A 12,381-nucleotide genomic window follows, 5' to 3' on the forward strand; every position below is an offset into this window, starting at 1 on the left:
AATATTTGTCAAAAGTTTCGCAAAGTTTTACAAATTTTGACAAATGTTTCACAAATTTGTAACAAATTTTTGGGAAACATTTGTCAAAATTTGTGAAACTTTTGACAAACATTAGGTCCTGGTTTTCAGACTCATACAGGAGAAGATTTTGAACGTTGAAAAGTACAAGAATTGAAAAAAGAACATTATAAATGGTAGAAGTGTAAATTAGAACCGCGTAGCGATTTTTTTTTTCGCTTCAGATTTTAGTCAACTCAACGTCACGTCATCGACCAAAAAGAGTTGTTTAGAGGTCAGGTATGCGAAAAAGAGATGTTCTAGCGTATTTCATCTAAAAAGGCAAATGGAGGTTAAAAAGAGACTAGAGTCTCTTTAAAGGAGACTTATGGGAACACTATATTCACATACCAAGGAAGAAAAGATGACACTACTTTCCATGCGAATTCCATTGATCTTTGGTGAACCTTTCAAATAATCGCAAGGCGTCACTTTTCATTTTTCTTCCACTTTTACTATGCAGTCGGCGATTTCGAAATAAGTGACACATTTTGTTTCAGATGCAAACAAAAGTACTTATACTCATAGATGAAGGAGTGTACGCGTGTGGTAGTGCTAAAACCGTGTAAAAAGACTTTGTGTGCCTTAGGTTCATAATTCGAAGTTTTTTTTGTCACTGAACTATGACCGAAAAATTCAATTTTTTAATACGCTCTCTCCGGTCGATAATGGAATTTTATTTATACTTTTTCGTACGCAATCGAGTGTGCATGATAGTTGATGAAATTGTTCTAAAGTTTGTAGAGTGATAGCTTTGTTTATGTTGTTGTGGTTTCGTCTCATTATGATCCTTATTTATTTGTATGAGCGGATCAACTAAAAACAGCTAAAACTTTGATCTCGTTAAAAAAATTTGATTAAATCGAATTGAATTTTTTAATCATCTGCACATTTGATATTAACAACGACGAATGAAATATGTCTGAAGAATAAGCTAGCAGAGCCTCATACAGTAATGCATCTAAAAACATGTGAAGTAAATGATTTCGTATATGTTCCGAATATTTGGAAACAAACGAAGTAATAGATTTGATCGTAATGTAACGATACGATTGCCGTTTCTAAAAAATGTTGAAGAGGAAACTAAAGGACGCGAGTTGCAATTTATAGTGAACTAGCAATTTCACAAAGTTTTAATGCAGTGGATAAAATGCTATTGTATTAGTTATTTACATGACACACGGTATAAAAAGTTGCAAAGTCCAGTTTTCGTGTGAAATTTTCGGTTTCGACTGAGATGAACAATCACCCGATTTTTTTTTCAACTCGAGTTTTGTAATGGATTTTGATTAGGATCGAAAAAGGTTTGTTGCAGTACTCGGCCGCCTCGGATCAACAAACTTCACACGAAAACTGGACTTTGCAAATTTTTATCCCGGGTCATGCAAATAATTGTTACATGGTGTAAAGCATCTAAACCATTTCTCTTGTTTTCACTAGTGCTGGAGTTTATAACTGACATCACTGCATGTGAATTCATTATACGATTAGTTATACCATTTGTGACCTATTTAGCTATAGTTTACATTCTTGTAATCACTTACGACCAGGGACTATTTTTGAGAAATTCTTTGAGAAATTTTGAGAAATTTGAGAAATTCTTGAGAAATTCTTTGAGAAATCTTTGAGAAATTTTTGAGAAATTTTTTATATTTTTGAGAAATTTGAGAATTTTGAGAAATTTGAGAAATTTTTGAGAAATTCTTTGAGAAATAATTGAGAAATAATTGAGAAATTTTGAGAAATTCGATTTCTCAAAATAGTCCCTGCTTACGACTTACGATTCTTACTTCGTACAGTCAACATGACTATCCGGTTTCTTAGTCGAATTAAAGCAAATACTTATATCCAAAAACCTGCGCATTTCATACGCTTTCAGACAACTAGAGATGTAACAACCTACTTTGGACGCTAGGGAACTCAGAAGCATGTAGTAATACCTTACACACTTTTGATTTCCCTAGGGTCGAAAGTACCTTATTACATCCCTGGAGATGGATGGCCAGTAAAAAATTGACGTTAGGCTCGAGAGCATGTAATAGTCATTTTCCTAACGCGTACTAAAATGCTTTTTTTTTTAGCGAATTAGAGGTTTCCAGCTCTAGCCGAAAGCGAGTGCTGGAATCGAATTTGCTAAAAAAGCCTTCTTAGCATAAGTTTAACTTATTAAGTTAGAAACAACGCACGAAAATTCTACTTTTCCTTTTTTCATTGTTATGTAAAAGTCTATTCCTTCATTGTTCAAAATAATGCGATAGAAATTTCATTCATTATTTGAATATCCGTGGGGGAAGGAGTCTTAAGTATTTTTTTTTTTTTGGTAAACCTCTACTGAACCGTTCCACCAACTTTATTTCTATAAATTTTAAAAAAATTAAAAATTTTCAATTTATTCCCGGATGACTGACAATGAAAAAGAAATTATGGATCCGTACCACAAAAGCCAACTATGAAAATGGTTTATGTGGTACTTGAAATTGTTATGATTTTCAGATTTTTTTTTTAGTTTAACGTTCTATACAAAATAAAACTGTGTGTGGTTCTAAAAACTGAAATAAAGTGAAATACAAAAACAACACGTGAAATGAAACAACTTGATTAAAATTGCATGAATGCAAAACACATAAAACACAGAGAATAACTACCGAAATACACTGCCATTTCCAACCTATAAAAAAGCGCTTAGCCCGACCGAACACACATTACAAGTACCTGTATTCATACGATATCATCAAGCACTTATTTCTGCTATTTTATTGCTCATATTAAATAATATGAACGAGAGAATTATTTGCATGGCTTTTACCTATACACATTTTATAACGTAGAGAAATACATAACATCCAAAATTCAGATACGTTCATACGTTATATACGTACATTCGACGTATACCCAGAAAGCATTTCATCCTTGTTTACAGTATATTATATATGCTCAACAATTCTAGGCACTTCACTACCAACTCCAATAAAACATGCTATAATATGGAGACTATATTATAATAACACGTGTGAAAGAGCATTATTCCGCACCGAATCATATTTTATTATATTCAAAATATAATGTTTGTGAAGTGCACTTTGCCCCAGTTTTGCCTCCTCTCGGCTCTGTCGCTATTCACTTCCATACGTTTTATATTTGCGTAAATAAATTATTTAAAAATAAAAAAATTGCAAACAATCCGATTGCATTTTCTGTAGTTATGGCTTATGACAGGACGAATCAGTTATAACTGAAAGACGTAGCGCAAAACTGTGAATGCATTTTCTCGCTAATAATTTATGGTTTGCAATTCAGCGTAAAAATGCAGTCCACAAAAATATTATTTGATTTCAAAATTTATTAGCTATACCGCCGGTGGTTAGTATAGAACAATTTAGCGTTCATTAGGGCGGAAACGGAAGCACAATGGTGGGTTAGCAATGAAACTGTGTCACCGTGTTCTGAACACACAAAACAATTCGTTCGATTGTGTTTAGTAGCAAAGGTTAGTGGAACCAACAACAAAAGTATTATTTTGGGGTGCCGGTCAGCCAAATCTAACAACCGAAATTTCGCTGGTTTTTAGATATTTAGTTTCATTTGCGGAATGTCAGGGAAAATTTATATTTGATAAAACGTTCCTGTGTTTGTCGATGCGAATGAGTAAATAGCAATTGATAATTCAAACCGTTAGTGCGCTCAAAATTGAAAATGAAAAGTTAGAAAGGGAATATGCTGCAGTGTTGCTTCATTATCCACATTAGCGATATTGTATATTCTCATTAATTCGACATTCAAATTACTTGACTCTCTTTCTGTCGAATGAATGGAAATTCAGTGTTGCCATGCAGGTCATAAGTCTATGAATTTCGGAGGTGTCAAGTGTATGAACGACCCCTAAATATTGTATAACATAAATTTAACTTCAAAAATGTACATTTCTTGAGTGTCTGGCAACACTGAATTGCGGACGTCCTGTGTAGATGTCCCCATATCGACAGTCGACCAAAAAAAACGATGAACTCTGGCTGTACTGTTGCTATTATGAATTGATTGAATCAATGTTAAAACAGATGAAGTAACAGATTTTACATAAATCTGAAACAAAATTATTACATTTATAGAAGGTATACGTGAACTCGACGTAAACCTACCTATGACACGTTATATTGTAATCGCAAACGGAAGTCACGGATAGATTTTGTGAGAAGTAAGTCCAGAGAGTGTCTACTGGCTTACGACTCAGCATTTCACCGGTCTACAGATTGTAATGATTCTGGTAATGTTGAAACCAGTAACATTGTCAAATGGTATTCTCCAAGAATTGCTTCGGTTGTTAGGCAAAATTGATATTCTGTCTGTCGTGGATGTTTTTTGTGCATAGTTCAATCGAAGATTTAAATTTTAAGCAATTTTGATTGTAATTATAATCCACGAATTAACCGATACTGGACCAAAAACAAACCATTTTCATCAACACAATTTTTATTTTGAAAACATTCGATGCGTTATTTAGCGCACATCACACGCTACGAACTTGACTTGAATGGCTTGCATTTTAATGAATTTATTCAATGGATTTATAAAATTTTCAATATTTATTTTTTAGTGGAAATCACGATGGTGTGTTATGAGGAAATTGTCACCAGTTGCAGGTAATATTGTCGACTGCTGTTTATATTTTGTTTAATTTTATTTTTGTTGATAAAATAAAACGAATTAAAAATAAATCTCTGAATAATAACGTTATTTTTTGTGCCGTGACTGCGATGACTGGACCATACAATAATCGATGAGTGCACTTTTTTAATTGCGTGTTGATGGGTAGTTTTGGAGAGTGTTTTTTGTGGGATTTTATTTTTTAAATAAAAATATTTTACCAGTCAGCGAACTTTGCGGATAAAAAACCCAATAAAATTTGATCGCCGGATATTTTAATTGGATTCAGAAGCCGAGTCGTATTTAGAGGAATGACTGAAAACACCTTACGTGAAAGCCATCTGTTACACTGATAAAAAAATTTACGTCCAGTATGTATGAAATGGATGGCAGACAGCTTCATTTCTGTCTTACTTCGGATATGTATATTTCAACGTCTGACATGTATATCCAACGTCTGACATGTATATCCAACGTCTGACATGTATATCGTACATGTCCGACGTATAGTCATACGTACTGCTCGTGACTATCCGTGTCACTCGTATGTTTGTACATCGAACATGTACGATATACTTGCCAGACGTTGGAATATACATATCCGAAGTAAGGCAGAAATGAAGCTGTCTGCCAGCCATTTCATACATACTGGATGTATGTTGACGAATTTTTTTTATCAGTGTACTTCAATTGTAAAATGTTGTGATTTTCAAACCGAAATCTTGTACTTCATAGGTTTCAACTCAAATTTCTGCTATTGTAGAGAACAAAGCTCATGATCTCTTTATTGTCGTTGTCGCCAGCAGATGACCGTTTCTAAAATTTAGCTCTTTTTCTACGGCTGACGTTTTTTTTGTCAATAAGTGAGTCGGGAGAGGGAAATACTATTCGAGTCAACTAGTTTTAGCAAAGACCCCTGAGCTGTTTCTGTGACCAGCACTTGCCTCAGCTAGGGGTTGTGAAATAGTGAGGACTTGCAATGGAAATGGTAGTGGGACAAATTCTACGATGTAAAAACTGTTGCTATAGGTCACTAATTCAAGGAGCAATAGCAGCTAAAAGTCAATTTTCAAAGGCTGGTATATCCTTTATACGAAGCCTGATCCCAGATTAGTTTAATGTACCCTTTCGAAAACAATTATAAAATTAAAGGCTTATTCAGAATCAGCAAGGGCTGAACATCTCCAGCTGGTCGACAAAGACTTTGGTTTACAAGCTGTAACAAAAAAAACTTTAGCAAAATTGACTTAAATTTCATTTGTTTCTTGTCTTTGTAACATGTGTTTAATTTGAGTTTCGTTCAAGTATGGTTTCCACTCAACAAAAACTACTCAGTATTCTGTACACGGAGTATTTTTTGGTAAATGAAAATCAAGCCTTTTATGCTAAAAACACAGATTTGCTAGCTAAACAAAAGGTTTGTAAGAACACAATGCCATACCATACCCAAATTTCGTATCGTAAAGTTACTGCACCTGACTTAGTTCAATAGAATTTGGTAAGGAAAACAACATAACGAACATAAATGTTGTCAGGTTTGAAATAGAACGAATACAAATTATGAGTTCATTGCTCTTTCAACAACACTTTTGGCGATGATTCTAAAAACTAATTTTTACAAAAATAAATCAAAATTGATTGAATTTCCGAAGAAACTTATTAGTTAAAATAGTTATTAATAACCGAGTTGTAATTTTTAATGGAATGTAATAATAGACCCACCCCCTTGATATCGGGGCCTATTTTTGTGAAATTAATTCTTGAATTCACAATCTTGATAATTTTTTGAAAATGCTCGAAAGTTAAAAAATTAAAGAATTTTCAAGAACTTTGAAATTCATGAAATCCTTGACAATTTTTTGTAAGAAGGCTCTGGGCCATTATGGTTATTAACCAAAAATTCCTTAATTTTTCATTATCATTCCTTTCATTGGTAAAGTTAAAAAAATTTAAATCAATTTGAAAACTAAATTAAAAATTTCTGTTGAATGTAAATCTCAACAAAAATGAATGTCTCGTTATTATTCATAGCGGCTTTGATAGACTAACTGTGTTATGAAGGGAAATCAAAATTCAAATTTGTTTTATGATACGACAACGACAGTAATAACAAAACACGATACTCATTCTTTCCGAGATTTAACGTACACACAAATTCAACTCATCTTCTTTCAATCGAAAAAAAATAAAAGAAAGCGAAAAAAACCTCTCTGTACTTCTCTTCATATTGTGCGATTATCAAATTTCCTCGTTTTTTTTCCTATTTCGTCTCAACAACATACAACTTGACATAAAATCTGCAAAGTTCTACATAAAAATTACCTTTTTTCTTTAGCACAACGATAGAATTTCCCTAGCTCTAGGGAATTTGCAGCAAATACGAGACGACGGGAAAGAAAAATCTCGTTACGATTTGGTTGGCATTCTTGATATAATACAGAAAATCATTTGAAAGGTTTCCTTCCATTAACATAAAGTTAAGAAATTATACCAATGGTTGAAGCGAACAAAAAAAAAATGTTTTTTTTTTTCTCTCATTTATTTTCTTAGACTTTTTTTTTCGTGCCATTCTTCGCCTTGTTGAAAAACATGTTGGTTTCATTAATGCAAATAAATGGGATGTAATTAAGTTAAGATTATTGGCTATAAAATGTGTGTGTGATGGCTGACGAAATGTAACTTTTTTTATGTTAAAATTAATATATTGAGGAATCTCATTGCGTATAATTTGCAATTTCGGAAAAATTACACGCAAGCCATGCTGCAAGCCATGTCGGGTAGTTCCTTTTTATATCGTACACAATTACACCATAAATAGAATTTACACTCTTGATTTATTTGATGGAATTGTCAGAGGAATTACAATAAGATGTTGAATTAGCAGCACTTCGCAAACATGTCACACCAGACTACAGCAATGGAAATTTCGACAATTTCGTATACGTAAAATTATTCAGATTTCAAATCACTTGAATTTCTAACACCTCCCAAAGCTTTTCTAACCCCCGTCAACTAAACGTTTGATTGGCACGGAATATCTTTGTCTTCTGTTCCATAAGCCTACCTATTTAGTATGCCCATAAAGATAACATGTAGAACATACCGACACGTAAATGATGGAGCATCAACGTAAGACTTCTTAAGGCATCTCCCATTGTCTACCTTATTTTATTTTAATATTTTTTAAACCCGTCTGGCCATAAAAGCCTCCGGAATATTGTCTATATATAGTGTTCGCCAAAGTCATTCATTATTATTGTTGTTATGTGATGGGTGGGCATTATATTTTGATTGCATGCCATGTACTTTAACGATCCCTCATTTCGTGTGATGGGATCCATTTTTTATGCTCATTTAAATTTAATAAAGATGTGGTCCGTTCTGGAACGGATTCACTTTCGTTCAATTTGAAGAGGGAACTGGCCGAATCATATTTTTTAATGTCGACGAAAAGATTTCCCATTTTTCGGTAATGTGTTGACACAATTACTTTATGTTGATTAGTCGACTATATTATTACGATGAATGCACGCATGAGTGACATGTAATATATTGAGGAGCATACCCACGGGACTAATACGGATAATTAAATTAACAAAATGATGTCAATAACTGTTGTGATGTGTCAATTATTGTTAACATAAATCTGCAGTAAGGTTTATGTTCCACATGCTGTAATTGAGGTACGGGCCATTTGATCGCAATGGTTCATTTAGCTTTCAGATATGGGTTTTTAATAAGAAGTTAGAGGCCATGTAGAAATGGCGTTACGCGTCTGATCAACAATCCTTCCTCGTCACACAAATAGTTTCAAAATTGTCTAAATTTGTAAAAAAAGTCACAGTTTGTGAACAGTGTCTTAACGGATTGCGATTTTTTAATCCGAAGGAAAAAGATATCGATTGACCCAACTCAAATATCTACCTTCATATATTGTCAATCAACTTCAAATACAATGAAATTAGGAACACACGGAGCAGAAAACGATGTCATCTGTTCAGGGATTATTATTTGGAGTTTTAATTTCGAAAATTCGGAAAAACCTTTTTCTGAATTATTCTGAATATTTCCGAATTTTCGAACGTTTTCCGAATTTTCGGAATAAAAATTTCCAATAACGAGTACTGCGACTACAAAATAGGCAGTCAACTCTGTCTACTGCAGTCCTTTATAATAAAATATTTGTTAAAATCGTTGAAGTAAAAGAAGTAAATCATTCTGATGGCCATTCGTAGATCAAAAGGAGTAATAGATTCGACAAATATATTGGTGATGTGTTTGCAGCCTTGTACTTTCGGCGCACGGTTTTTCACAGCAAAACAGTGGGTCGTTAACTGAGCTATTCTTTAGTACCTTGAGATCTATGAACTCGTTGCGATATGAGTAATCGTAAAATAGCTTTCTGTCTGCCTATGTATTGAGCATGATAAACATTGTTTCCGAAAGAGTCACGTACAAATTTCACACATACAATCAGTTTGTCAGTATAAAAGATGCAATAATCACATTGCCATTGCCTTCGATGCCATCATCCACTTGATAAGTCATCGGCATTGTCTGCATGAAAACATATTAAAAATTATTTCATTTGCGGCATATTTCACACACAAAAACGACGTCTAATATTTGCGTATATTGAAATCAATTTAAATTTATCAAAGTAATGAACAAACACTTCTTGAAATGTTAATTCAAATTTAACTAATAGAATGTTTGTGATGTACAAACTTTTCTCTCTATGCAAAGCCAGCATTATATCTGCGATGATTTTCGCTGTTATTTGTTCCTGCATTAAAATGTTATTTTCCCAGACCAGAAAATATCACAATTCTCTGCTGAAATCAACGGAAATTTGCGTGTATTGTGTACATTGTAAGTCAAATAAGAGTTTTGTTTCCAAGATAAATTAACTTTATCTCGCAAAATTTCGGTGCTCAGAAATTAAATATTTTGACACTACACACTAGAACGTTTCCACCACCGTTGCCTTCCCGCCTGTTATAATCAGACCATTTTCTGTGCATTATATAAGTATACAATCACTTCCACTGTATCTATGCCTTTAAGTTATCATTGAAACGGATGTGCCAAAAGAAAATGTCTAACGTTACGTTGAGAAAGAATATTTCGCTATACACCACCTTTCACACACTAAATCCTTTCGAAACGTCTTTTCGACTTAAACATTTCTTCTTAAGGAATTTTTTTTTGCTTTTGCTACTCTCACAAAATGAAGAAAATATCAAGATTGGATTTCAAAGTAGGAAATCCAATGATTTTTTGAAAAGAAATCGTATAAAAACGAAATGCATTTTTTGTGCTCGTTTCGGTGTGTAAAAAGGTAATTTCATGTGATGTGTCAAATAGAGGTTTAAGGAAATGCATTTTCATTGAGAAGGTAGATAAATGCCAGAGTTCTTCGTTTTTTTTTCTTTCTATTTTCTATGATAAAAAACCGGCTCGAAAGTCGTTAAAGGATTCAAGGATTCTTTCCTTTATGCAACTCTTACGATTGAATTTCATGGATGAATAAAACGGTGATGTCTGATGACTGTTAATCTATCAATTGTGTTGAGTGGATACCAATTAAAAACGGTTGAAGTTGAACAAAATTGTCTTTACGGTACAATAGAAACAGTAGAGAAAGGTTGGTAACAGATTTATCACCAAGTAATTGTTGAATCTGTTACGACTGTTGTTTAAACTGTCCCGTACTGCAGTTTCTAAAATCTACTACTTCAACTTCTACTACTTAAATGAAACGTACGATAAGAAAATATGTAAGAATCTAGAACTCGGAGTGATTTGCTTATTTTTTATCGTCATTGCCTCTAATAGATGATCAGAGAATCATGGATCTTCCAACTTTCGTTAAATGGACATTTTCCGCACATTTTTGACGAGATAGAATCAAGAATCTACAGACTTTCAAAAGCTTAAGTTGTTGGCATTTCACATTAGGAAGATGTTTGAATAAAAATGACAGTAAATTGACGTGAAGAGCTATATGCGTCAGAGGTTATTGTTGAGAATTTTAATTTTGAAATATTTCGAAAACGTTCCGAAAAAAATTTAAGATTTTTTTTCCGTATAATTCTCTCAGAATTATTTGGAACGCCTTGATCTGCGAAGCTAACGTGAATCGATTTTATATTTTTTATAAATAGCACATAGTGTTGCATGCATGTCAGAAAAGCACCACCTGAACATTTTCTAGAAGGACTTTTTTCTTATTTTATGTTTTAAGATCATGGCCTGATTAATTTTTGAGTAGAACTTTATTTGCGGGTCAGAGACTTTCCAAACATTTATATTGTGGAAACATTTTCCGATGGTTACAATGAGATTAGTCCCGAAATGACGGGAAAGGTCCGCAGCTTATTTTACTACAGTAACTGACACTGTAATTGACAGTCTTTCCTTAATTTCTTATTTCTCCAACTTCTCTCATTTCTCTATATTTTCGTTATGGATAAATGAGCGAAGTTGGAGAAATAAGAGATTTAGAAAAAGGCGGTCATTTAGAGTGTTCGTTACTTTATTACGTCGAATTAAAGAAAAAACAGGGTTGGAACGAAGAATTGTTCAACTTTGAAGTGAAATCTCGGACAGAAGATGACCCAGGTCAACTTAATCGTTATTTGAATCACAATTTCAATTGGGATTCACAACGAAAATTGCAACGGAAATCCGAAAATCTTTATGAAATTTGAAAAGATATCCGTCAGTGAACACTATGTGCTTTTTGGACAGAAACTACAGATTTTATATCGATCCACCCTAATGAGAATGTCTTTAGTGTTCCTCCTCTACGTTAGCTTGGTTAACAAACTCTTTCTCTTTTTTTAACAAAGTCTTATATTTCTCAGCATCAATATTGTGTATAGATATGAGTGAGAGAAAGAGTCTATTTTCTCTTTAATTATGTCTTTGAAATGCTCTACAATTAACCTGTTACAGACGGCAAGCATATGACCAGTATTATTGTCGGGTCTATTACATCCATCGATCAAAGTATTTTTAATCAATTGATTTCAAATCTTGTACTTCAATTTTGTTTAACATGCATTCGACTATAAGGACCATATTACCCATAGCTTGTCATTATTTTTGTCGTTGTTATCCATAACAAATGAATAGACGTATTTGACAAGATTCAGAAACATTTAGGACAATTATTCGCGTTTTATGTTGTGTCAAAATGGTGAGGTTGCTTAAATCTGATTTTAAGTTACGGAAATTATTTTGGAACTACTGACTCAGGAATCTTGAAAATCTGTTAGATTAACTCAAAACTTTCGGAAAATAGTTCACAAATTTAGGGACGTGTAATAGAAATCTTGTACTTCACACGATTGAACAAAAGACTTCTGTTAGCATAATATAGTACTTGTAGAAAGTAGCAGCAAGACTACTTTACTTGCACAAATAATGCCTTTGAAAGGCTATACGATTAAGGAATTGGAAAGTTTTTGGAACTACTGACTCAAATTTATTGGAATTAAAATCTTGTACTTCACAAGTATGAACAAATGCTTTGCTATAAAGACCACATAAACCAAAGGTCACCGTTTATTATTGTCGTGGCTGTAGATCGCAAATGATATCCCGATCTGCAAACGATTTCATGAATAGGAAAGAATGAGTCGTGTGCGACGCTGCCAGAAATATTTCGCAGAAAAA

The 12,381-nt window shown here is 33.3% G+C and overlaps 1 protein-coding gene across 2 annotated transcripts in view; it reads left to right on the forward strand.

The window, feature by feature from the left end:
* LOC119072236 overlaps positions 1 to 12,381 on the forward strand; it is a 273,319-nt gene that overhangs the window by 155,010 nt on the left and 105,928 nt on the right. The window contains exon 2 of one of the 2 annotated variants that reach the window (XM_037177410.1): positions 4,649 to 4,694. The exons of the other annotated variant lie outside the window; for it this stretch is intronic. Within the exon in view, the coding sequence (XP_037033305.1) occupies positions 4,649 to 4,694 (46 nt within the window). The remainder of the gene's footprint in view (positions 1 to 4,648; positions 4,695 to 12,381) is intronic. 2 annotated transcript variants of the gene reach the window in all.

The sequence above is a fragment of the Bradysia coprophila genome, assembly GCF_014529535.1.
Source record: "Bradysia coprophila strain Holo2 chromosome IV unlocalized genomic scaffold, BU_Bcop_v1 contig_81, whole genome shotgun sequence".
NCBI lineage: Eukaryota > Metazoa > Arthropoda > Insecta > Diptera > Sciaridae > Bradysia > Bradysia coprophila.